General features: G+C 41.1%; 3 protein-coding genes across 6 annotated transcripts in view; all 3 read right to left on the bottom strand.

Moving 5' to 3' along the window:
* The window catches only part of pacs2 (phosphofurin acidic cluster sorting protein 2), a 69,430-nt gene extending 67,678 nt beyond the window's left edge, over positions 1–1,752 (bottom strand). The window contains exon 1 of one of the 4 annotated variants that reach the window (XM_032548034.1): positions 670–1,752. In XM_032548034.1, the coding sequence (XP_032403925.1) occupies positions 670–788 (119 nt within the window). In that variant the 5' untranslated portion in view covers positions 789–1,752. The remainder of the gene's footprint in view (positions 1–669) is intronic. The other 3 variants (XM_032548033.1, XM_032548035.1, XM_032548036.1) reach the window with 3 other exon arrangements.
* Positions 1,753–6,135: 4,383 nt separating this feature from the next.
* On the bottom strand, positions 6,136–11,889 carry srsf5a (serine and arginine rich splicing factor 5a). The gene is made up of 8 exons (XM_032548042.1): positions 11,737–11,889; positions 10,418–10,554; positions 10,263–10,333; positions 9,930–10,073; positions 9,094–9,163; positions 7,626–7,699; positions 7,438–7,542; positions 6,136–7,344 (listed from the first exon to the last, which is right to left on the bottom strand). Exons 2-8 carry the CDS (start codon positions 10,541–10,543, stop codon positions 6,969–6,971), a joined length of 966 nt encoding a protein of 321 aa, XP_032403933.1. The 5' UTR covers positions 10,544–10,554; positions 11,737–11,889; the 3' UTR covers positions 6,136–6,968.
* A 4,260-nt stretch (positions 11,890–16,149) lies between these two features.
* LOC116709491 (deubiquitinase DESI2) lies at positions 16,150–25,990 on the bottom strand. The gene is made up of 5 exons (XM_032548043.1): positions 25,303–25,990; positions 19,447–19,519; positions 18,344–18,437; positions 18,127–18,268; positions 16,150–17,463 (listed from the first exon to the last, which is right to left on the bottom strand). Exons 1-5 carry the CDS (start codon positions 25,339–25,341, stop codon positions 17,218–17,220), a joined length of 594 nt encoding a protein of 197 aa, XP_032403934.1. The 5' UTR covers positions 25,342–25,990; the 3' UTR covers positions 16,150–17,217.
* Positions 25,991–26,926: the final 936 nt, after the last annotated feature.

Raw genomic sequence — 26,926 nt, 5'->3', positions numbered from 1 at the left:
TCTTTTATCTTCTAACCTGCAGAAGCTTCTCTTGGCTATAGGTTTGAGCGAAAAGTTTTCATGCATGAATAAATAAAAAAACAAAATAAATAAACAAACAAAGACAATCGGAGAGCAGTTGTTTCCGGCACCTCAGCTGTGAATCTGTCTGGAGACAGATTCTGAGGCATGCAGTAAAAACCGCAGGAGGTTAAAACAAGAAGACCATGTGGGAAGCATTTTGTTAACAACTGGTGCAACAACGACTTCATCATGAAAACATTCGGTGCTTTAATTTGGCATTTTTGGCTCATGTGAATGTAAACTGCATCAAATTGGAGCACTAAAACTCGCAGTAGTGTGATTTTCCCAACAGGCTGACCGTGATGCCTGCAGAATCCCCCACCTATGAACCCATACAGCTGCACTGAGGAGTTTTCACGCCTTTTCTCTGCACACGCCTCAGCTCGGTGCTGCAGGCAGCTGAGGAAGGGCCTGCATGGGCATCCAGTGGGCATGATGAGACAGCAGGGTCGCTGCGGCTGCAGTGTTAGCGCGCTCACTGATGACACAGCCTGCGCTGCAAACGGGAGCTTTAAACTTTGAACACACACACACACACACACACACACACACGCTCACACACACACACATCAAGGACAGAGCCCTGCCATGCATGCAGCGCCTTACCTCGGGATACAGTTCGGGGAGGATCCGTCTATCTCCCACGTTGCGAACAGGTTCATGGGCACCGGTCGGTTGAGAGCCCCGCTCCCGGGGAAACTCAGCCTGCCGCTCCTCTCCGCCATGGTTGTCGGCACGGGCGGGTGGGACAGTCCTGACACCGAGCTGGTCGGTTGGTAAACAGCAGAACCGGCGCGCGGGTCGTCTGTCGGCGTGTGTGTGTGTGTGTGTGTGTGTGTGAGGTGGTAATGTGCGTGTTTCCGCGAAGAAACTGTCGTCACGCGCTCACGTAAATAACGTGTGGTCGTCGGACGCCGAGCTCATTTCTCTGTCCGAGCGGAGCCAGGCGGGTCGCCGTGGGGGTCCTCTGTAGCCGGGGAGGGAACTACGGCGGCGGGATTGAGCAGCTCGAGCGCGGAGCTTGTTGTGCCCGGCACGCTGTCCTGGGTATGACGGGTGGCTCGTGCGCAGCGGTGGTGGGAGAGGCTTAGCTCAAGACTGTCACTGCGACGCGAGGAAGAAAGCCTGGTCTGCGCTGTCCCACACTTCAAAATAAATTCCCTGGTGAATGTTAAAGCCGAACATATTTCATACGGAATTGCACTGTATGAAATGTGGATGACTAATAAAGGGGAGCTGACATTTAGAGGGATGTTTATAACTACGCAGTCTAATAAATAGGACTGCAAACCAGCAGGGGAATTGCCTAATGGTGCGTTTTTAAGTCTATGTGGAGTCGCATCGAGGGCCGTTTGCGGAGCTTTTCGAGCGTCTAACGCGGCACGATTCCAGCGGAAAACAACGGCTAGAGCTGACACGTCTGACGTCGACGCGCCTCCATATAGACTTTGTGAAACCAGATGCGCGAAACGCTAGGAACTGTCAAGATGACTCTATTTTCCCAAAACAGTCCATATTATATCCCTAAAACCCCATCATTCGTTTCTAATCTTTAATGATTTATAGTTGGTGGAATTCCATAACATAATGTGTTAGCTCATTGCAGAACTTAAATGTTTACAGATTCACTTCACGGTTTCCTAATCTTTAGCTTCTTCCCAGGATTCAGAGGTAACCAGAACAACCTCAGAGATCTTCTCTAATATCCAGCTGAAGACCTCAATTTAGGCTTTGATGAGAAGAGAGCTGCTCTTTTCTCATCAAAGCCTAAACTGAGGTCTTCAGCTGGATAATGTTCAGGTTGGCACCTTAATACTTGCTTGTCAACCTCTCTGGACGTCCACTCAAGGCATCACAATACCAAATTATTATTTTCCTTGCAGTTGTGAAACGTTTAAAACTTCCCATATTATTTCATTACTCATAAATCAGTTGCTTACTTAAACAAGCCACTCTAAAGAGAAAACTGTTCTCTGAATTTAGAAAACTAAAACTACATCAAAATCCTGCCTTATGCGATGATAATGACTTCTCTACTGTCAGATAGACCACAAAACAATCCTCACTCCCTCCTTTCATGAACTTCCTCTCACCTCTTGGAGGAGGATGATCTTATGGCAGGAAAGAGAGATGATGAGGATTTCAGGAGAAACTCCTGATTCTTCTACTGCTTTATTAGGATTTGGCACTTGTATCATGAGATATGTTTTAGTTTCATCTCGTTTTAATTTTTGTACCTTTTGTTGTTCCACTACTAAAATTGTAACTTATATTCTGATATTTTGTCAGGAGGTACTTTAAATGATGGGAGAGAGAATGATTTGCATTACAGCTGCCTGTTCTTTCCTGCTGAGCTGTTGTCTGGGTTTCTACGGTTCCAGCTCCTTTGCTGGAGTCTCATTGTTCTTTTCATCTTAACATTCTTACCATAGAATATGTCATAATTGCACTTTGTTGTCTGATCTTAACAAACCTGTTGCTTTTCTCTGCTTATTTTTATTTTCTTATTTTTATTTGCAACATTCTCTCCTATTTCTTTTCATTTTATCTCCATGCTGCTGAACCAACACTGAGGTCATAAAATGACCTTTCAATCATCTGTGTCCTAAATATTTCACCTCTTCTTTGCACATTTGGAGTTTGTTCTTGCTAACTTTGTGGCCTTCTTCAGCTAAATGTTTCAAATTAAGCTAAAGTATCCTTTTACCACAAATCTCATAAATTCACCAAAACTTCCTTTGTTGGATCAATTTCTATTTACCAAGAGAGTTTCATCTAGTTTCACTGAATCAGTAATCAATAAATCCTATAGATTTAATAATATTTCTCTATCTTGATTCTCATTCCAATAAAATGCTCCCACTGTAACTCATTTGTAATTTATTCTATTTTTCTACATCCTTCTCAGCCTAGGAGGAATAATTAACATTCTTATCTAATATTTTAAGTTCTCAATTCTATATAATTATTACTCGTATTTCATAAACATCCTTAGGATCATGCAAAGCATTTTTAGCTGTTTCTCTCTAAGATCTATTTTCTATTTTCAATCATTACGTTCTTTCAAACTGCTATGAACCTTAAACACAATTATCATTCTAATTTTCAAATCATCCTTTCATCCTCTTTAACTCACTTACACCTTGCCTTCTTTAACTATACCTACTTTTCTTTCCAGCTTTTAGATAATACTTTTTTTTTATTTTGTTTATCTATCTACTTAGACATTTATTTATTTATCTATACTCTATATCTTGAAAAACCTTCTTTATTAAATTTCCTTTCTGTATTTGGTTGCTTTTTTCTTATAACTCCTCCTTGAGCTCCTCGCTGCTCTGCTGCCTGATCTGCTTCATCCTTCTTTGCTCTCCTGTTTTATCCTAACTTTTCTGATTGCCTTCTTCTCTCTTTTTAGCTCCTCCATCCACTTTTCTAACTCACCCATTCCTTCACTACTCATCTTTTTCTGATATGATTTTTGTTTTCTGTCGTACTTCATCCTATAACTCAGTCAGTTCTCCCCGGCCACTTCTTCCAGCTCTTCCGGGGGAATCCCGAGGCGTTCCCAGGCCAGCCGAGAGACATCGTCCCTCCAGCGTGTCCTGGGTCTTCCCCGGGGCCTCCTCCCGGTGGGACGTGCCCGGAGCACCTCACCAGGGAGGCGTCCAGGAGGCATCCTGACCAGATGCCCGAGCCTCAACTGGTTGTTTTTTTGCGAGACAATTTCTCAATTTTCTGCCTCAGATGTTCAACAGTTTTCTGAAGCTGCTTGTTGTCTTCCTTAAGCTTCCAGCAGCTCTTCTCCAAAATGTCCACTTTCTCCAGCAATAAATTTTGTCCGGCCATCGTTGATTTCTGTGTGCGATTGAAGACTGCAAATGAATTTCTCTGTGGAATCTGGGAATACAAAGACAGGATGAGTGACATCACAGCTTCACGTCAAAGCCACAAGAAGTCTGTTGGGTGAGGGGGAGGGAGAGGGGGCGGATGTTGTTTTTTTAAACTTTATTCGCAGACACACTGTATAACGACAGAGTTATGCCTCATTTGTTCTGCCTCAAGAAAAAACAAATACAGATAAACATATTCAAGATAAAGAAAAAGCTAAGGGTTCATAGAACAAAATATCCAGCATCTGCACTCAAGGTGCTCACACGTCGAACTTGAAGCGACGCACGAAATGCGTCATTGTGACTGCTTGGTCAGCAAAAAAAATTCTGTTCAGTCTCCATGGTAACTAACTGTTATAGCTGTGTAAAGAAGTAGGATTAGATTCCACTTATGATCAAGTTGGAAATCTGTCATGATTTCCTAATTGTTCAGCGAATAGGCTAACTAATATTAGCGACATGAGCTGATAAAACTGCACAAACAACGAAGGAACATGTTCACAGTTAGATGTATCATACCAAAGATAAAGTGCTTGTTGCTACAACCTTCACTATGTTTTATACATGTGATGTAACATCCATATTGGAAAAGGGTCGGGGTTGTAGTGAAATCTCAGCACTCAAAATTCCAACATAAAATGGCTTCCAGGTCAGAAGTAAAAATGCCAGAAACAGGCGAGAAATCCGGTGAGATTATTTAACCAAACAGGCGACAATATGCCGATAGATAGCTAAAGAAAGCTAGTAGTGTCAAACATTTGTTCATACCAGAAGCACTGCTCCAAGTAAGCGGAGCACTAAACACCCGTCATATGCTTGTCTATAGGGATATGCAGCGCTGGCTGGTAGTAAAAGCTCTCTGGCTCAGAGGACAGGGTGGGATTACAAGGAGTGATTCTGCAGAAAAATGTCCATCCAGTGTACCTTATTACTTTCTACTATATTTCCCCCCAATTTGACTATCATATATGATAAAAGAAATGGTCCCATTTGTCCCAACAGTGAAGTGGTGAATAGTAACCTCTATACTGCAGTGAGTGGCTGTTTGTTGATCCATCTTATTTTCACCTGCCATGTTAAACTGTATGTAATGAATAGCTGCGTATGCTGAATATCTACTGTAGATTATGGATTACTTCCCTAAAGCTGAAAAACAAACACTAGAGATACAATTAAAATATGTAAGCAAACCACCTTTTAAAGTATAGTTATTTCGTTTATGCCTCTCATGATTTAAAGCAACCGTTTTGAAGAGTTAAAACTAATGTCCTGTGCTGTCCTGGAAGAAGAGTTTTAACTTTTATTTCTTTATTTTTTTCTATTTACTTGGATCAGTTTTGATCAACCAAATCTCTTCGTTTCAAAAACATTTCCTGCCTCAAATGACTTTGTGATAGTGTAAACAGAACAGCTCATTTGGAAAGCCGTCAAGGTTGCTCACACATTAACGCAATCGAGTGCTGCCACCCTGTGGTGATCATAATCATTGCAGTGGGGGAAAAAAAAACAACTAAAAAGTAGTTATTTTTGACCTTAAAATATTTCATTTTCGATCGTATATGTTCAGCTCTAACTGCCTTTCAGGTTCTCATACATGGACATAATCTCTTCAAGGATTACTATGTGTGGTCGGATTAGCTGTTACTATCTTAATCCACAGATTATTGTCGTGGTTTGTCAACAATGGCCATTTAATGTACAATGAAGGACGAGAAGAAATCTATGCAAGATCTCGCCAGAGGAAGATGTTTAGTTTTATTCTTAGGTGCGGAACATTTGAGTGGAGTTTCAGTGCGTCTTTCTAATATGAGTCAGAACATTTTGTTCCCACATTTAGAAATGACTTTTAGAACTAAATTTTCCTTCAATAGAGATTATTCGCTGGCATTTACTTACCCAGTCTGGTTACTTTTCAGGTCATTTCCAATGATGACCCACTGAAACCGGACCCATCTGAGCTTCCCTTCAAAACGGCTGAAGCGAGATTTATCTCCGATTTGCAATAAGAAAACACAAATATTTCCTGAAAAAAATGAAATTTTTTACTTTTTTTGTATTATCTGAAGTTGTTTCCTGAAACATTCAAGTCTTTGAATCAGTCCCAGCCAAAGTGATTTGAATTAGGATATATTTTTTAGTAAAAACGTGACAATATGAAGCCGAAGACTTTTTTTTTTTTTAGTACACTGAAGTTTATTATTTTTATAACAAAGCAAAAAGAAAGTGAACTTTGTTTGCATTTGTACTGCACAATAAGTGTAGGACAGAGGGATTGATACATTTCACAGTTAATGAAAGACTTGAGTTGAAAATGCAAACGTTGTGTGCAGTTTTTTTAAAACACACGTAGTAAACAAAAGAAAAAAAAAATTACAATATATAGATTCATCAGCATCTAAATATGCAACATTTACAAGCAAACTTGTGTCAGACTCCCGATTCCCAGAAGAAAACGTAAAGACATCAGTGAAAGCACTGACTAAAGATGCTTAGGAAAACTAAATTTAAGATAGCCACACTTTGAGAAACAAAAAAAAAAAAAAGTCTAAATCCCCAGCTGAACTGCTCTCATGTTCAAATATCAAAGGAATGAATTTCAAACACAGATAGGTGCCTCATCAGAAGAATGATCGACGTTTAAGACCAAATCGATACTTTTATATTCTCAACAGTTTAAGGGAATCGATGGTATTCCCACAAAGATTGGGAAACAAAGTAAATCCAGTGAGGGACAGTAAGCAGATAATGGGTATGGCCATTCATATGAAGGGGTCAGAAGAATCAATTGTTTAAATTTTGTTTACAATAATTTCACTCAAGTGGAAGAAGGTTCAAAACTAAAAAGCACTCAAAAAAAGCAAAATTTATACAAATGTTTTTTTCTCCTGCCTTCAAAAAGACCCCACATAAAGGTTCTTCTCTCCCCTTCAGTAAAAACAAACACACGAGCCGCCAGGCGAGGCTCGCTAGGAAATCTACTCTGAATCCGTCCTATGACTTGCAGCTGCAGCCATCTTAGTGTTTGCTGTCTGCTGAGGCGGAGCGGGAACGCGAGCGAGATCGGGAGCGGGATCGGGAGCGAACCTTGCCGTTTTGAGCGGGAGCGGGAGAGCGGGATTTGGAGCGGGATTTGGAGCGAGATTTAGAGCGGGATTTGGAGCGAGACTTGGAGCGAGACTTGGAGCGAGACTTGGAGCGAGACTTGGACTTGGATGGGGAATTAGCCGCAGGCTTGCTCCCTCCTGACATCTTCTTCTCTGGGGTGCGGCTGGGAGATCTGGAGCGGCTCCTGGAGCGGCTGCGGCTGCGGCTCCGGGAACGGCTCCTGGAGCGGCTCCTGGATCTGCTCCGGGAGCGGCTCCTGGAGCGAGAGTAGCTGCGAGAACGGCTCCTGTTGGTGGAACGGAAACGACAGCGTTCATGTAGCGACGGGCACATTTTCACCACAGAATTTAAAAAAAACAGACAACATAAAATGTCTCACCTCCTGCTGTCCTCAAACATCTTCAACTTGCGTCCATTTAGCTCTGTTCCATCCAGTTTGGAGATGGCGTTCTTCATATCGTAACGAGATGCAAACTCAACCACCCTGCATTCACACCGATAGTGAGTCATACATACTTTAGACATAATAATAAAAACAACAACGAAAGGTGAAACAACTTAACTCACCCTTCATTTTTAGTGGGTCTGTGTGCGTCCACAAAGGTAACTTCACCTGCCTTTCTCATCAGGTCTTTAAGGTCCTATTTCAAGAGTACAACACTGACTTAGTAAGGGAATTAGACACGAAGCGTCACCGAGAGCCTTCTCGAACCTGGAACTTAAGAAATTACCAAAAAAAATAAAGACATCAAACAGAAACATGAGTAACCCATTTCTAACACATTTGTATCAGATCCTACTCTAGAGGGCGTGTAAACAAGAGAGCCATAAAAATGATCTGAGGACAGGTTTTGCCCTTTTCTGCTACAGAAACTAAAATTTACTGCTTTCAACTTATTCATTTAAAAGACCACATTAAGCCTTACGGTGAAACACTTTACAGAAAACAGGCAAAACGTTTGAGGAATTTGATGCCAATACTCGACTTTTGTAAGTCAAATTTGTGTAGGAGTTTGTGGGATAAACAGATTGTGTGTTGAATTTACGATAAAAATTTATTTATTTTCTTTTTCTAAAAGTTGGGACTTTTTTTTTCTTTTTTTTTTTACATTTACCAAATGACTTTAAAAAAGGGGGTCAACTGTTTACAAGATTCCCTTTCGGGACTAAATCTCCACCCTTCTACCACCCGCTATTAAAAAGAATAATAATAATAAAAAACCCAATCACATGAGTTTTATGCTACTTACCGCTCCAAACCAAGGTAGATAATAGTATAGAGCCACTTGTCCAAATAGCAAATGGGAACCAATGCAGTGTTAAGCCCTTGAGAAACGCCCTCGAGAAATGCTCTCAGCCTTGCATCAGCATCCGGCCTCCTCAAGTAAGGAACCACCAGAGAGAAAGTAGGGGGGTGTGATGTGTGCCCGACTCAACACCCCCCCAGCTCCACCAGCCACAGAAAGAGCCCCAACAGAGACTGTGGGAGGCCGTGGATTTGAGGGGGGCGTGGGGGTTCCTGCAGCCGGGAACGCCAGCCCACAGAACCTCCAGACTGTGGCTACGGCCCTCCTAAGGCTACCGTATCCTGCGCTAGACCACTTTCACCGCTACGGGGGACCAGCCAAGACTTTAGACCGGCAGCAACTGCGTGTAAGGAAAGGCACCAGATGGACACTATTCAGAAAAAAAACAACCAGCAGAGGGCGCTACATACTTCTGACCCCCCAAGTGGAGGATGTCTATTTACCTCTGATATACAAAACAGGAAACCATACCAGAGGAGCTGCTTATTAAAAATGAAATATGTTTTTTTTTTTTTTTAGTAAAATACTAAACAGCAGTAATATGACTTTTGGAGTAAATGATACACTAAAATGAAAAAAAGAAAAACATTTGCCAATTTAACAAAAATGTGTAGATTTTTAACAGAATACTTGTATAATAGCCAAATAAGAAACTGTTACTTTACTATTAAATCACGTGACAAGATGTCATAGTAAATTGAGGTTAATGTAATTATGTGATCTCATACCTGCCAGCTGACGCGGGACGAGAGGTTCTCCACAATTAGCCTGTGATCAGTTCGCATTGGAGGGCCATACCTGCAGAGAAATGTTTAAAACTGAATTTAAAACTAAACACACACACACACACTTCTATGTCAAACAGCAGCCTTCTTGGTTTTCAGCACAATTTTATGTTCAATTCATTCATTTCTTGCTCACTTTTGTGCGTGTGGTTTTTTTCTTTGTCCAAGAATTGTGTCAATATTTGCATTGGTGTCAGTTGTGGAAAAACAGGCTGTCGTTTACAATTTATTCCAGTCCATGCAGCCAAAAGGATTAGAATATGCCACATTTTAAGCAAGCTAGTCTGGAAAATATACATTTGCTCTTTTACTGTCCTGCAGTTAATTATTATTTTAGGAATTGATTAATCGGTTAAAAAAAATTTGCACATTTTGCAGACTTATTCATTTAAATTCTTAAGCATTTTTTATACAAAATTTTAAAAAAATACTTTAAAAGATGCAATTATCAATTCAATTCCCTTTTTATTTAGAAAACAAACATTTTTATTTAAATAAGAAAATAAACATTTTGTTCCCTTAAATGCAATAACAGAATTCCTTTAATGAATTATATACACAACGAACACTGCAGTTAATGATTAATTGATAACTAAATCAGTTATGACTAATATTTAAATAATCAATTCATCACAATTAATCGTTTCAGCCATACACAACTAACTTATTTTTAAGACTCTAAATCATACGGTCTGGTTTGATATGGTGGTTTTACTGAGATAGAAAACGATCATCTTTAAACTTTTATGAAACAAAATGGCGACCCGAGTTTCATCTACCTAGCTCTGGTATTGCGGGACTGGCGATAGCCGCCGCCACCGCCGCCGCCACCACCGCCGCCGCTGCCGCCGCCGCCAAAACGTCCCATTCCCGGGGCGCCGCCTCCTCTGCCTCTCCTGGAGCGGGCGTGCTCAATGGTGACCCTGAGGAAGAAAATGTAAACAACGGATTAAAGTGGAAGGTCACGCAAACATATAAAAGAAGAAAAACCTGCTGACTCATGGAGCAGATAACTTTTAACTGCTTGGCAGCTACTCAGAATACCCTGCGCTCGTAAACAGCTCCCAACAGGTGGCAAGACAGGGAAATCCTGGACCGAGAAAACGGTTTACCTTTCACTGCACAATTCTTTCCCGTTCAGCTCATACACGGCGTCGTCGGCGTCTCTGTGGTCATCAAATTCCTGACAAGAACCGGAGAGCGTTATTTCCCTTAAGCTTAAGAGTAAACCAAATCAAAATGTACCAAAAGGACTTGCCACACTGACCACAAATCCAAATCCGTTTTTCAAGTTGATCTCTCTTATGTGTCCGTATCCCTTGAAGAACTTCTCCACGTCCCTCTCTCTCGCATGTGTGCTCAAGTGGCCGATGAAGACGCGACTGCTACTCATGTTGCTCCTTGCTGCAAAGAGATAACAGGGGAAATGGTCAAACAATGGAGAACGGCGAGATAATACGATTTTTATGTGGGGAAAATACAACAAGAACATCTTGTTATTGTTGTGTCTTACACCAACTGTAGTTACAGTTTACCCCTTCTCCAGGAACATAAGTTAATCACCATCTTGGTGAGAAAACCTCCACGTAAACAACAAGTTATTTCCTCCTTTGACTTTCCTCTGGCACAGTTAAAGTAGCAGCACACATCCCTCTTCAGACCGCATTGTTGTTTTAAAATTCAAAAGACAAACATTAACACCAAAACTACAACTGGAATACTCCAAATCCAAATTGTGCTTTGATCCAAATGTGGTTAATTTGATCATCCCAATTATTTTATGCAAATTTATTAGTTAAACAATACAAAAAAGTACTCATTAAAAAGTAAAACTTTCCTCCGCGGTATTTCACTCGCATAAATATCGCAATGTTTACATATCTTTGATGTTTAATTTCCCTTTGGGTTCAATAAAGTATGTTTGAGTTGAATTTTAAAGTAAAACAACATAACTACGTCCTGAAGAATTATCTTTCAACTTTAATCAGGTTTACTTAAAGCTTCCGAGTCAAAAACGATGAAAACCGTTCAAGGATGTTGGTCAAAACCGTTTCACTTCTGAGCCGATTAACCGGTCTAAAAATCAAACGCAACATTTACTGCAAGTCAAAACGTAAATAAAGTAGCGCAGATATAAACGTTATTTTTGTTGGTTCCTCTAATATAAAAGTGTAAACAACTTTTGCCCATTTATGGTGAAGGAACGCATAGAAGGATCTCGGGCCTGCATCAGCCGTCAGACCTTCACAAAACACTGCGAAAAACCCCTGTTGTTACTGCGCAACGCGTTAACAAATTTACTGTCGCCTAAAAAACTAAACTTAACAGGTAAAAAAAAAAAATACTTGTGTACAGCATGCTTCAAAGATTCCGTTTTTTAGAACTAATTTATCTTAGGTTTTCTAGCAAAAAATTGCTCTTCCGTTTTTTTTTTTTCTTACTCGCCTCGAGGTCGCTTTCAGTTAGCCGAGGAGAGCTAACGTTAGGTACGAAAACAGTCGCCGTTGACAGTAGAAATAACGTTACAGCGTTAAACACACGAAAATATGTTGAGATCCATTAACGTAATATTTTAGGCATGCTTACCTATTTTTCTTGCCGAGGAAAATTGAAGCGTTGCTTACGTTGCGGGTTGTTAGCCGAATGTAGGTCACCCAGAAAAACTGGATCAAAATGGCGAATGAGTCCGCAGAGGAAGAAAGACCATGGGTTGCCTTTAGGTTGCCAGGTATTTATGATAAATACACTTTCGAGCACCTCCGGTTGAGAACTTTTGCACTGTAGTTTGCCGTTGCAACATAACCGGCGGTAGTATTTTAGAAAGAACAGAAACGGATGAACAAAAAAAATCCTGAAACAAACAAGAATTTTATGTGGATGCCAGAAAGAAAAATAAATAAGCGCAACTAAGCTTTCTAATTAAAGAGGGATGTAACTACTATTTGGCAACCCATCTGGGCGTATTCTGTGTAACATGTTCTTGTCCTGGATTATAAATACATAGAAACATAAATTATTACATTAATTGTATATATAGCTAGCTATACGCCGCATTTTAATAGTAAATAGAATATAATAATACAATAAGAAACTAGATTATAAGAAAGCTAGTATTACTGGTGTTCGAGGAATGAAATAGGACTAATTATTTCCTTTACTTTATTAATAATCATCTAAAAAGCTAATAAATAAATAGGCATTTTTTTTAAAACAGCGTGGTGGCTAAAAAAAATACATTATATTACAAAATGGGTTCTGTAAGGAGAGGGAAAAAAATTACCTAACAAATAGAATTTTCCCAACATACATACAGAAACATGATTCTTAATTAGCAACTCCATGCTTAATTATATTGTGTGATCTAAAATAAATGTCTTTAATGAACTAATGATTTTTGAATAGAGATGCTCTAAACATACAATGGTCAGCCACGAAAGAAGGTTGCATATTAACATTAAGATATCTGCTAATGCAATGTTTACCATGTTTTATTTGACAAAAATAAAGACAATGTCTAATTGCAGTCAATCTCTTTATTCTAGAATTATCATCATTTTGGGGATTTATGGAGTTAGGAGAAGGAAATACAATTTTTTGACAGACACAATCAAATCAAATAAAAAAAAAAAAATCTCCAACACCTCTCTGGCCTGCTGTGTCAAAAGAGATTCCAGGATTTAACACTGAACCACTGTACAGTTTCACAAAATCCAAAAAAACAATATTGAAGGTTGCAACACAGTAAACTGGTGGGGGGAAAAAAATAAGACAAAAGCATGTCAGTAAATGAGGATACAGCGTACTCGGCAGCACGAAGAAGTTAAATGATTGATCTGCACTTTTAAGCCCATTCCCTGTGGGATTCAGTCAGTCGTACCAGAAGCCATGTGAGTTCCTTCCTGAGAGAGGGGCGGCTGTTCAGCGACGCAGCGCAACAAGTTAACAGCACGACCAGGAAAAGTGATTCAAATCGTGCAACCTTGTGCCAACGAGGACAAAACCAATGCAAGCAGGACTCACTGCAGACCACCGCAGTCGTTTATGTTGGTCTGCTGTCACGCCTTTGGGCCCAATTATGACTGGAATGATGAAACACGTGACGATATATTCTCTTCGCAGAAATCTGTCGTTCTTGCGACAGAAAAATAAACTTTACGGAAAATTTCTGTAAACACACGAGATCACAATCATGGCGATGAGGGATCGATGCCACTACTATGTCTGCGGATACAGGGAAGAGTAGGGGCCAATACAGAAACCATATTGAATTAAGACGTGTCATGTCGAGTGATAAAAATGAACCGTATTGAACATCCTCATTTTAAATTAGGTGTGATATTTCAAAAAGCTTGGGGAGAGAAAGAGGCCACACAAGAAGTAAAATTGTGAAAAATGTTTCCAATGACGACTAATTTACCTAAAAACAGGTAAATAAATAAATAAACAAACAATCCCGGCCAGTATACAGCTTTTCAGGAGGAGACGCTTGATGTTATTATCCAGAGAACAAAATATATGTTTAAAAGATTTGGAGAAATATGGAAATACAAAGACTACGGTGTGAAAACCTTAGTCCTCATATTGCAAACCACAGATCTTTTATTCTGACAATTCTTTGGGTCGGACCATATATGCTGCATCTTCTTCCCTGCTAAAGACAAGTGGTGAAAGTTCCTAGGAAAAGTTTTCATACTCCGTGAGCTTTACTCGGTTTTCACATTTTAACTGCAAACGTCAATGAATTTCACTGAGATTTAACCTGATAGACCAGTAAAACTACACCACAATAGTGTAACGAATGGAATTGTGGCACTTGCACACAAAAAAAACATTTCACAAATAAAAATCTAAAAAGTGTGGCATTCATTTGTATTCAGCCCCTTTTAAGCGAGGATGAAATTCAGTAAATCTGTATTCTAAAGGAGAATAGGTAAAGAGTTCCAGCTATTTTTGTGACAAAAGGTGGCATCAAATGCATGGCATAATTTTAAAATAGTTTCTGTACAAAGCTACAAAAACTTTGCTGTAGTATTTTCCTCTCACTTCACAACCATGCACTACTTAGTTTTGATCTATCCTGTGAAATCCCATTAAAATTCATTGAAGATTGCGGTTGTAACGTGACAAAAATATGGAAAACCTTAAATGGTAAGAATACTTTTGCAAGGCACCGTTCCTATAAGACTGTTTCCAGTGCACATTTTGGGAGTCGGCATCCTTAACGACATGATTACCTTCCACTTTGCTGACGTCACGACTTATAAAATCACTACATACTCCAAACTACACACGATATTTACTGCACTACCCAAACGTTTGCTGTGAAAATGCAAATCAGTTTAACATGCGTTTCGGTTCGTCATCATTTCCTTTGCTGTACGCCTCTGGGCTCGTTCTGCGCGTGGTTAAATTTCTCACGTCATCTCACCTTTTGAGAAACAGCATTGTAAAGTAGACAGAGGTGTCCCAGGGTATTAAAATCTTCTTTCCAGCATCTCTAACATGTGGCTTGCATAATCGTCACCAAAAACAAAAAAAAAATCACCCAAAAAAACCAAATCAAATGGCAAAACAATGCATCTTTTTTGTTTTGTTTTTTAGACGATTATTATGTGTTTATACCCAGAGACATTCCACGAACGTCTCTTTCCGTGGAGCTGGTGCTAAAGCGAGAAACAGTTCAGCACGTAATCTCTCAAAACCAATCCGGATTTGTCGCTTTTGTGTTTTGCCACCGGCACAATAAACAGTTTAAGAAGTCAATACAGCGAGGCTGAGCTGTGACCTATGAAGGGGCCAATCTTAATGCTAAGCCGAACTCACAGTAACTGCACACACAACATGATGGACTCTTGGTGGAAGGGAAAGGACAGATTTCTGCTCCTCCTTATTGCAGCACCTCTGTCTCTGTGGTTCCAATGATGAAAAGTGGGGGTGGAGTCCAGCTGACTCTGGCTGGAAAAAATGTTAACAGTACAAAGATCACTTGGATATAAAAGAGTAGCCAGAAAAAATGCGCTAGGTCACAGAGTCGCTAACTGAGAGAACGGCGGCTAGAACCTTTTCTCTGAGACGGTCAGAGACAGTGACTGAGCTGCCTGAGGCTCGCTGAACAGCAGCTGTTTCAACTAAAAGTGTTCACTCTTGATTGTTTGCAACCGTTAAGAAACTGGTTACTCGGCTAATGGCTTATTCACGCTATAATTCCCAGTAAAGAGATTTTCTTCTACAAAAAGATCATGAGAGGGTTCACGTGACGACTCGACAGGGGTAAAAAGTATTTGCCAGCTCACAGATTTCTTCTGTTTATTTTTGCAATTTCCATTACACGTCCAATGCAATCCAATCAAAAAGGCTATTTAAACCAACCGGGTCTTTTGAGAAAATGCGATTGCCCTCCACTCTCTGGTGGCAACATCTTCCGCCAAGCATTTGTAGCAACCGCTAAGAGACCTTTACGTCTTTGTAGATTAGTTTTGACCCTCTCGTCTTTGCAGGATTGTTTCCAGTCAGTCAGCAACACAAGAAGATTTTCTAGGTATCTCAAAGTAAATCAGAATAGAACGTGGCTAGTCAACATAAGAATCTTTATTTTTGATGTTTTTAGCCATTCAGATAGAGGACTTGGTGGTGTTTCCTTGGATACGCAAGCAAGCTATGCTTGTTCTAAAGAGAACAATATGAACTTAATGTTTCTAGGTCTTAACCTCACTAAACTGTAAAGTCTCAAACCTATATTTGGGCGATCTGCAGTTGGACAGTTCAGATCCAACGGTTCAGTCCTGCTGAATAACCCAAGAGTGCTTGTTTGAGGCCACAAACTCTGGCCAGAGTTTGTGGCGAGTTTGTGGCCAAGTCCTACTGTTGTCTCGTCAATAGTTAACAGGGGTTTGTTTGTTTTTTTGCCCAGTCTCTTTCTTGTTGTTAATTCATAAACCGAGACCATAACTGAGGTTTGCAAAGCCAAAATTGAAATTTTGCAGGAGTTATTTTTTTTCCCCTCTTGCATGAGTTGTTGATGCATTCTTGGAGTAATTTTGGGTTAGGTGGACGATCTTGGGAAGATTTTCTATCGTTCCAAGTTTTCTCCATTTGTGGTTAATGGCACTCATTGTGGTTCTCTGAAGTGCAAATTTCTTGAATTTCTTTAAATTTGGGAATACTCAGTTGGCTTCTGTGAGCTTTTAGCCTACTTTGAGTTGTCAGACAGGTTTGGTTGAAGGGACTTATCCATGTCTGGCAATACTTAGAATCTGACTGCTGAAATTAAAGAGGACATTTCTATTTTCATCTACTGCCAAGTTGGTTTGGGTAACTTTTGTCACTTCAGAAAGGGAATTATCTAAAAAGCGGCTTTTTTACCTACTTGGGTTATCTTTCGCTGAGATAAAAATTTAAAACAAAAGAAATCTGTAAGAGGTCAAGTACTGCGTCGCCCCATCGCACCTCCGGTTAGTTGTCTAATTTATGACATTGTCTCAACATGCAACATTTTCTCTCTTTAAGGAAATATCAACCCCAAACTCCCACCCAAAACTGACCTGTTCATCCTCTGAAATGGCCGCAGAATAGCTACACCTTAAGAAACTGGAATCAGCGATATCATCTGAAGGCCACATAGAGGTTACTAAACGAGGACTTGCCGAACTTGCGGAGATTAGCAGTTTCCTGGTAGTGTTACTATCTAGAAAGTTTTTGTTTTTCCTACAAAAGCAGCTTCGAAGGCAGGGCAGGGGACAAGGCTGACAAAGGTTTTTTGAATTTTTGTGGAAAAGACTAAGAATGTTACACTACAAACTTCGGATCTACAAGTGTGTACGGTTGGAGTCAGAGCCGACCCTTCGAGGTCTCAGAGTTTTCTTCCAGTCTTTCCGTCAAAGAGTCTCCAGGTTTGAAGAGTCCGTCAACAGTTCCCGCACCAAAGAGCAAGCTCACGCTTCCAGTCTCTTTTCATTCAGAGGCCAAACAGTTTGAGGTCAGTTGGTTGTTCAAAGCCTACTGAAGCCGCCGGCAACAGCGGCGTGGGTCCAGAGGTCGGCGGGCTGGCGGGCGAGCGAGCCGGTCGGGTCACACCCTGGTGTGGCGACAGCTGTGGGAGGAGCCCGAGCCGGCGGCAGCCGCGCCGGACGGCGACGTGGGGTCCTCGTCGCTCGAGTCATTCTGCTCCTCCTTGTGGAGGCCGAGGCTGATGTGGCTCTGCAGAGCGGCCGGGGTCAGCCACTCTTTGGGTAGGCAGCTCTGAAGAAAGGGGATGCAGGAGCTGAAGTAAGCCAGTCTGTTGACCCAGCGGGGGATTTCTCTTCCACAGAGCAACTGAAACAGAGGGTAAAAAAAAATTACTTGCATTTTTAAGTTTATTTCTAATATAGTGTGAAAAAGGAAGGTGTGGTTAAATGAAAAATCTGTGGGGGGGGTGCCATGTTTTTTTGTCTCATTAATCAAGTTACTGTCAGAATAATCGATTAATCGATTACCAAAAACAATCCGTTAGTTGCAGCCCTAACAACTAACGATCTTTCTTCGCACAAGAAGCACAAACTTGTTCCGTTTTGTGTTGTTCAACACATGCATTTTGCTTCTGTTTCCGAAGAGACAAAGGCTGATAAAAATGGTTAGCTCATCTTTATTTGTTTGCTTCTTTTAAAAAAAAAAAGAAAAAAACCAAGTCAGACAGAGCACAGCTACAGCCACTAGTTCAGAAGAACGCATAGGATAATTCAAATAATCAAATACCTTTTGTTCATTTCTTTGCTTTGTTTTTAAGATTACCAGCACTGTTTCACGAATATGAACATTCTTTTCATTTTAATGGCTGTTATTTATTCCAAACATTTTTATTTATTTTTTTTTCAAGTTTGAGCCTTTGTGTGCAGAGAGAATGCAGTACGGAAAACATACAGTACGTGGTATTTTTTTATGCTGACTGTCCTGTGTGGCTTCGCAGCACTTTGGGAGAAAGCGTTACATCAGACTGACCTCAGACAGCGAGGAGGAGAAGTGGTTGCAGTTTTTGTGCATTAGGTGGTAGGTGTTCCCTTTGAACTCTTTACCAAGCTCCTCCATGATTTTATCTATGTCCTCCTCTGTGAAGTCCGTGGTGCCCAAAACAATGGCCTCCCTGTTGGAAATAGATAAACAGCGTGGCGTCAGAGCGCGCGCACTCCCACGTGCCGCACTAAGGAAGCGCGCTCACTTGAATTTGAAGGTCTCTCCCAGCTCCGCGGCGTTGCCGGGGTTGATTTCAAAGATGCCGCTGAAAGGGTAGGGGTGACCGCCGTACGCGAACTCTGCGGGGCAGAGGAAGAAGATGCAAAATACAGATTAGACGTTTCTCCCCCCAAAAAAAGAAGAAGAAGAAAAGACCTCCGCTTCTGTAATTACAGAGAAGATACCGATTAATCATGGATGTTGTAATTAAATCATTTGGGCTGGCTTGAATGCAGGGCTTTACTCCCTGTCATTAGAGCACAGAGAGTAGAGAGCAACAGCAAACTACAGAGCTTATGTTATATCTTCACTGTCACCAGGGGTGTATTTACCAGGATGTGGGGCCCTGGGCTGCACCCAGCTTTGGTGCCCGATCCACTAAGGAAGAATTCTTTCACTAATGTAAATTAAAGTACATTAATAGGTAGTCCTACTAGAATACTTCAGTACGTATGAACTGATGCTTAATAGCTCATAAATCCATATTATTCCCAAATAAATCGACGATAACTTTGTAATTGTCAAATACTTGAATATTGATATATTAATTTAAAAAAAAGATAATACAACGCACATGATTTGGGCCTATAAAGTACAATGTTTGAAAAAGTCAGCGTTCATTAAATAAAATTTTTTTTAAAACGAGTAAATGAAAGAAAATAAAAGTCTTTGCCTCTCCCAAAAGAATGGCGCCCTGGGCTACTGCCTTTCTAAAGTCAGGCCCCAGACTATCACCATATTTCTCTGTTCACAGAGCCAATATGTCCAGTTCCAAGGGCATACTGGATTTCCAGAGATCAAGTTTCACCAGAGATCCTGCCCCTCTATTTCAGTCCACCACCCCCCCACACACACACACATAAACATAAACACAGAGTGAGTCAGTGGTGACTCAACCAAGAGAAATGGGGTCATGCTATGCGGAGTACAATTCCATATTCCATTTTTTTTCTCTCCAAACTTCATCTGCCTTGCACAAATCTCACTATACGCCCATCACCGAGCGCAGCTCCGTGTCGCCCCAGGGCCATCCTCGACTCGGGAATGCGTAATGGGATTTCACAGACATCAAGACGGTCCTCGTCTTACCTCTGCCATAAATCTCGATGCCTGAGTGGAAGACTCCAATGCCCAGATTGGAGGTGTATTCGTTTATCCAGTACTGCGGAGAAAACGAGGAGAGAAAGACAGAGTGAGGGAGCAGCGGCTGTGCGGCAGCTCGACAGACATGTTCTCATCCTGTCACCTTAAATAATGCAGAAAAAGCACAGGCAGGATATACCAGCTCCTAAATCAAAACCCCACAATGCCTGACAGTAGCAGAGGCCATTTACGGCACAGGTTAAATAAGAGAAATGATTCGAGTCAGCTGTTTAGATTCACATTTTTGGAAGATATGCCTTCTTTGTATTGTCACAAAGATCTCGGAGGTCAAAACAATGTGGCTGAGATAAATGTTTTAAGCCTCCTAGTTATGAGTTAGTTTCTCCTACAATAGTTCATTTCAAGATCTCTACTTAAGGATTATTGACAAGATAATCACACAAACTGTGCAGAAGGAATTGGTGCCTTCTTATAGGGCAGGGGTGACAAGGTCACTTTGATTTTGGGCCGAGATCAAGATCATAAATGTTCTCAAAGGACCAGTTGAGCCAGAATGTATTGATAAACCTACCCATTAACAGATTGTTAAAATATTAAAATATTACAACTGTGTCTGCATTCAGTAGGCACTTTTTTTAAAAACGGTTAGAAAATAGGATTTGGATATTAAAACAATTTTTTGTGATCTAGAGTTCAGAAAAATAATACATTTTTACTTCTTCAGATTCATAAACATTCTCTTTGACAGCACACCTGGCCCTCTGCAACGGCCCTAATCTGGATTAGCACAGACTCCTGCTCCACATTGCACACCTGGCCCGTTCACTTCCCTCCCCAGCAACCGGCAACTTCCAGCAACATTGTTCCAACAAAGTCTGCTGCTGGATGACACAACGGAAGAGCAGGACTTCACCCGTTTATAAAACTTGGTGTAACGACAAGCGTACCACTCTCTCAATTTTTCTTTCTCATTATGATTCTGTTAGTATTTTCAATATTACAGCTATATTATGTGCCACTACACTCTTTTTGTTCCCTTCCACTAAATCAAATCTTTGCAACAACTTCAGACCTATTCACAGGTATAAAGTTTTTCATATTTTAAGGTCTTTTCTGTTTTGATTCCCTTTTTGTCAAGCCCCCCCCCCCCCAAAAAAAACCTTTTTTTTAAGGGGAAAACACAGAAAATGCAATATTTTCCTAAAATAAACAGAAAAGTGGAATATTTTGGATGCGGGTGTTACAGCACTGACTAATGTAAAAAAAAAAAAAATAGTAACAGCACTGATTTTGTTGCATTATCATTCCTGGAGCAATGAGTTAAAGAAAAATAAGCATACACATTTTTAACTTAGGTCCCAAATTTTTATTTATTATAAAACTCTAATAAAAATTTGACTTGCTTTTTTTTTTTTTTCAATTTGACTACATCAAATCTCTTGTATGACTTGGGACATACTCATGATTCAAGGTTTTCCATTCTTTCTTTTCATTTTTGTCCTTTTTGACATAAAACTATAAACTGCATTATTGCTGAAATGTGCAATAAAGGTAAACTTTGGATTTCTGTCGTGTTTATGTAGCACTGGCACTTCAAGAGTGCTACTTATTAAAAACACAACCCTTTAAAAAGTGTCAACTGTGCCATTGTTTCTAAAGTGTGTGAAAAAATAAAAGGCAAACATGAGCAAACTCTTGTTTCCTTATCCAATAAGTCAGAATCAGTTACACAAAAGTATGGAAAATAACACAAAACCATGAGTCAAATCTTTTCTTGATTCCAGTGAATCAAGAAACTTGGCAACAACTCTTCTAACTCTTTCTCCATCTTCCTCGTCACAGTCTGTGAGCTTGGCGTTAGTTTTTGTCGGTGGCTGACTTTGTTGGTCGGCGTACATTGTTGTGGACACAAGATCCTCACCCACTGGTTCTTCCATGGCCTCACAGTAGTTGTGTAAAACAAAGCATGCATAGATCACACGAGGCAAGTCAATCATGTTTAGGTCCATGGGAGACCCAAACCTGGCCTTCAGTCGTCCAAACGCGTGTTCTATGACCTCGTGAGCTCTACTGAAACAACATCCAAACTTTTCCTCTTGAGGGGAAGAGCCATCATTGGGATAGTCCTTCATCAAATAGGGCAGGAGAGGATAGACGGAGTCTCCCAGGAGAAAAACAGGTACGGCTTCATCGTCCTCCACAATCTGCTTCTCCAGGGCTGGGATCTCACCAGACTCCAAGCGTGTGTTTATTCTGGAGTTGGCGAAGATCCGTACATCGTCCACACTCCCAGGCCGTCGTCATAAATCCATTATGGATCCACATGATATTTAGTCTGGTGTAATCTTATCTTCGAGGAATTACAGTAGTTGATAAAAGATTGCCACATTTTGATAAAACTTAGCATTCCCTTTGAGCCTAAACTTGATTACAAAGACTTTGTAATTCCAAACTGATGTCAGTGACATTTTTTATCCAACTTCATGCTGCCAAATAGGTTCTGTTGACTATATATACAGCATATATACAGTATATACTGTATATCTGGCGCTAATCAGGGATCTGGGTCTAGCCAGTAAAAGAGAACTCAGAAAAAACTGTCACGATTTCATTTTATTTTCCATAAAGGGTCCGGTTAATTTAACAGATAATTTATTTTGATAAATGAAATAATCGTTTTAAAGTTCTTTTCATATTTACTCCATAAGCTTGGTCTCAATATTACGATCTGATCGATGAGCTTATAGGGATTTAAGGCTGACGAAGGAAGCGAATCCAGAAGAAATCTGTAGGAGGCAAAGACTTAACGGCACTCAGGGTTAAAGTTAGTGTTAACCTGTTACGTATTTACTAGTAGTAACAGAGGATTTCTGGAAAACACTAAACAGAAAACCCCCGCTGATGGATAACTTCATGTCAACGATTTACAGCGAGTCACAAAAGATGGAAATGGGCAGCCATTACTTCCTGACCTCTCTCTACAGACAGCTAGGAGATAATTCGTGGAGAGACAGCAGCTCCCTCACCCACTGCTGCATCCAGATTTTTAGGCACCACGAGAAAACATGCTAAGAGTTGCCCCAGCTGCCTCTTATCAATAATAAAACACATTTCCGGTCCCAGAGTCACGCTCTTAACGCATTCCCACGGCATTACTTTGTGTCAGCCGAGTCTCGTCATGTTTCTCCAGTGAGCACCATACACTCCGTAGGCTCTCTGCTGTTTTTATACCTGGGATGCATCGGGAGCACTCAACTCTTGGCTTCCACGCAGGAAAACAACATAACGCAGCGAACATTTTCTGGCACCGTGGTAAATCCGACATGCCTGATTCTCATAATGGAACGCAGAGACAGTGGTGCCTTTTTCCACTCTTGTTTTTCCATGCCTTGCTGGTCCCTTTGTTGACAATCAGTTCATCTTCCTCCCTGCTGGTGTGACTCACTCCCGCTGCCTTCTTTTGTTATTCTTGTGGTAAATTTTTGCGGAGGAATTCGACTGCCGCCGCCCCCGTGATCACTTTTTTCTTTCTTCCAGGGCTCAAACAGCCCAATGCAACCAGTTGGTTAGAAATTAATCTGGACGTTTGAGAGTCATTGTTACTGAGACCCTTACTGCCAGAAAGTATCCAATGCTAAAAATAGGTCTGGTAAAGAAGTGTGAAAAGGTCAGCGTTTACTTGGAGTACATTTCTTCAATGAAGGATGAGAATCCCACACTAAGAAATACATGTTTTCCTTTTCCTTTTTTTTTTTTTAACAAAATCACTGATAGCTCAGTTACTGTGCTAACTTGTGCCAATAGGCCACCTGTTAGTTTTCTCCTTTCACATTCACAGCTCCACTAACAGGTCGTCTGTGGGATGCAGGCAGTGGAGGTTCTTGCATAAACAGTGTCCTGGGTAAAGCCCCTCCTTCTGCCGCCCCAAAGCCAATCAAAAATGACCAAAGCACCAAAAAATGGCCTCTTGATTCTCAGCACCACGCAGGGGATCCTAACTATGCGTTGACTTCTTGTGCATAAAAGCAATAGAAAACTTGTAAAGGACACAACTGGTAAGTTCTATTTTTTTTTAGCGCTCCATTTCTAATACAGCCCTGAGTAACTGCCCACATCCCGCAGATCGTACACACACCACCCATCTATAGTTTATTCAAGCTGTGCACTGATCAATCACTCGCGACGCAGCTGTTTCTCTATGTAGCTACAACGCTACATGCTAGTTGTGCCAGCGGATGCAAATGCATGTAAAAGCTTCTTCACAGGCATTGCCAATAGGTTATGACCTATTACTGCTTCGAAATCATGATCTGTCTTTTTTTAATCTTCATCCAATCATACTGATTTGCAGAAAATTAAGCAGCTGCTGCAATGACAGGCTGTAAGTCATGCATATGATCCACCAAGCGGGACAGCATGCGAAAAGCAAGAGGTGCGCTCAGGTCTGAAGGACCTGAGGATGCAGGACTGAGGACGCAGCAGCAGCAGCAGCAGCAGAGGTCAGAGAGCCGACAGAGAATCATGTTTCACAGCTCCGACCTCAGAGTATAAATAGGCTTTTTTTTTTTTTTCCCCCCCAATATGTCTTCTCCGCTTTCTTGTGAATGAACCCGAAGAAAGAGAGGATGCCGGTAAGACTTTCCCCAGTTCGTGAGGCATTTCACGGTTTTCAACTGGGCCGCTGGCTCCCTGTGCTCTTGTGTTTTGTTCTAAGACTGTGTGAGATTTTTAAACCATCTAAAAAAAAAAAGAGAAAAGAAGATACAATAACCTTTAACAAGATTCTTGTCCCGTAATTTCTTTCTCTTTTATTTTGACATCACAACCACAAACTCTATTAAACTTAAAAGGGGTTTTATGTGACAGAATTGCACTAAGGAAAATGGCACAGTTTTAAAGATTAATGTCTGATTTTGCAGTATTATCCCCAGCTGCAGTTACGGTTGTAAGTACCATCCATGTACAATCTTGATCAAGAAAATTATAATATCCATTCTGATGAGACTGGTTTATTAGAATAAAAGCACCTTTTAAGTAAGTATTAAGCACGCCATTCACTTAGCCAACATTTCTATATTAAAAATGTTTTTTCTTAATTGGCCTGATGTAATATTCTACTTTTAAAAATTGTGTTTTTATTAGCTGTAAACATCCATCTATATAACATGTTTAATTTTTTGTGATTACGTTCCTGAAATAAATGCACTTTTCAACAAGACTATAGCTGATCGAATGGGTTGTCTGCACATCCATGCAGCACTTTTTGCCATTCTTCTTTGAAAAAGGCCTCCAAAGCAGTCAGAGGAGATAGAGAACATGCATATAGGAACATCAGTTTTCGCGTCTGTCCACGGATTCTCGATTAGATTAAAGTCTGTAGGCCACTCTGTTCATGCTGACAGATTTTCCCACCTAAGCTGTGCTATTTTTTTGCAGTGATGTTTTGGCAGTGATGTGACGTTTTAGGGTTAAAACTCCCCCACAACTTTCTGCTATGGTTGGCCTTCATGATGTTGATTGTCCATTGATGTTCTCTGGACAAACTCCCGAGGCCTTCATCAATTAGCTGCATCTATACTGAGATTAAATTATTCATTAGGTGAATTCTGAAGACTTGTCATAGTGGATTAAAAAAAATGCACGCCACACTTTTCAGGTCTATTCTCTTCCTTTGCCACTTTTAAGTAAATCAAACTACATGACATTACTGTGATGTTGGTTGTAAAATAGTCAAGACGTGGAACAGTTCATGTATTTATGTCGTTACATGAGTTTCCCCATAATCGAAATAAGTGCGAATAAGCAAAGGTGTCGCATTTATGAGGTGAGTGCTGTGCTTACCATGTCATACACGTTAAGGATCACAGGTTCATTGGCCATGGTTCAAACCTGAGCCGGAAGGACAAACGATCCTTTACCCCACGCTGTATCAGACGGTCAGCAACCCCCCCACGCTCCTGTAAAGTCACCGGGGCTCACGACAGGCTTCAGCTCATTCCCCCCGCTGAGGAACAGCTACTGCACGGACACCGCAATCATCTCCCGAGGTCAGGGGGGAAAACACACACACAAAAGAAAATCGATCGCGGCAGTAGATGTGATTAAGCAAAAACAAAAAAAGCGGAAACTAGTTCTTCTTAATACATCAGATCAGAGCCGATTCTGTGATTCGTACGAGGAGTAAAAAAAAAAAAAAAAAAAAAGGTGGGGGGTGGAGGGGGCCTGCATGTGCTGAAACCCGAAGCGGGCGCCCTCCTGTCATCATCGTGGGCGAGAAGGCGACAGCACGAGCGGCCTGATGTCGACGAAGGAGGCGGCGGAGATGGGAGCATTTCCACTCGGTGCGGGGAGAGGACTGCTGGCCCGCACGGGCGGTTAATTACATCCACAACCCCGGATGAGGAATTTCACCAGCGAGCATCTCTGGGCCGGTGCTGGAGGTGGAAGAGGAGGAGGTGGCGGTGGTGGTGCCGCCGGACCGCATCCAGAACCCTGTCTTTCCTGGGAGGAGAAAGGACGCGCCGCTCAAACAGCCCCTGCGACATGACGCGTCCACCGACCTGCTCCCTCGCTCACCGGCTCCATGAGGGGGGCTCTTCCAGCGCGTTCCCTCGCAGCGGAGATGCGTCCGTGTCGCGCGGCTTGGACTCAGCTCTGGCTCTGCCTCTCTGCCTGATTACATCATTTCTGCCTCCGAGCCGTCCTCCAAACAGCTGATGGGAGCCTGAGCCGCTGGTGGGAGGCCAGCAGCACATTTGGCCACGAAAGGCGCCGTTTGTTTCAATCAGACGAGCTCTGTGGGGAAATTCAGTCAAATTTCCGCTTCGTTTTAAAAAAAATTAATAAAATATGGTTAATGGAAGTAATACAAATTCCGTTAGATATTCGCTTTTTATTGTATATTATAAGATGTGCTGAAATAGTGAGGAAAAACTGTATGTATCAAGTCACGACCTATACTTTAATATGAAAATACAACTAGTTTAGCAGCTGCCCTGTCAGGTCCAAAACACAGTGGCAATCCAGGGGTGGTGCTTGAATTTATGAGGCCCTGTCCAATGCCCTCCTTCTGGCCCCTTAAATAAATGGGCTGCACAACCCACACAGACACTTCTAAAAGTTGCTTTAACTTTTTCATGGTAAGAAATTATTCACTTACATAACTTGAGACATTCAAATAAAAAACAGTGGATATAACAAAAATAAATAGTTTTTCAATCAGGCACAAAAGAGCCTTTTTTATTTATTGAGAAGGTAAATTTGACAATGCTGTTTTATTTTAAACTTCATTGACAACTTGAAGATTTTTTTATTTTTATTTTATGCTGAGCTGCGCCCTCCACGTCATGCCGCCCTGGACGGAAGCCAAGTCAAACCCAACCTGGGGAGGCTACCAACTTTTATTCTGACAATGTCGAATCAGCATGTGCTATAAGCACTTTGATGCAAACTGCTGTTCTGCTTA

This window comes from Xiphophorus hellerii, chromosome 19 (assembly GCF_003331165.1).
Source record: "Xiphophorus hellerii strain 12219 chromosome 19, Xiphophorus_hellerii-4.1, whole genome shotgun sequence".
NCBI lineage: Eukaryota > Metazoa > Chordata > Actinopteri > Cyprinodontiformes > Poeciliidae > Xiphophorus > Xiphophorus hellerii.
The sequence above is the reverse complement of the archived record's forward strand: the minus strand, read 5'-3'. Positions and strand labels throughout refer to the sequence as shown.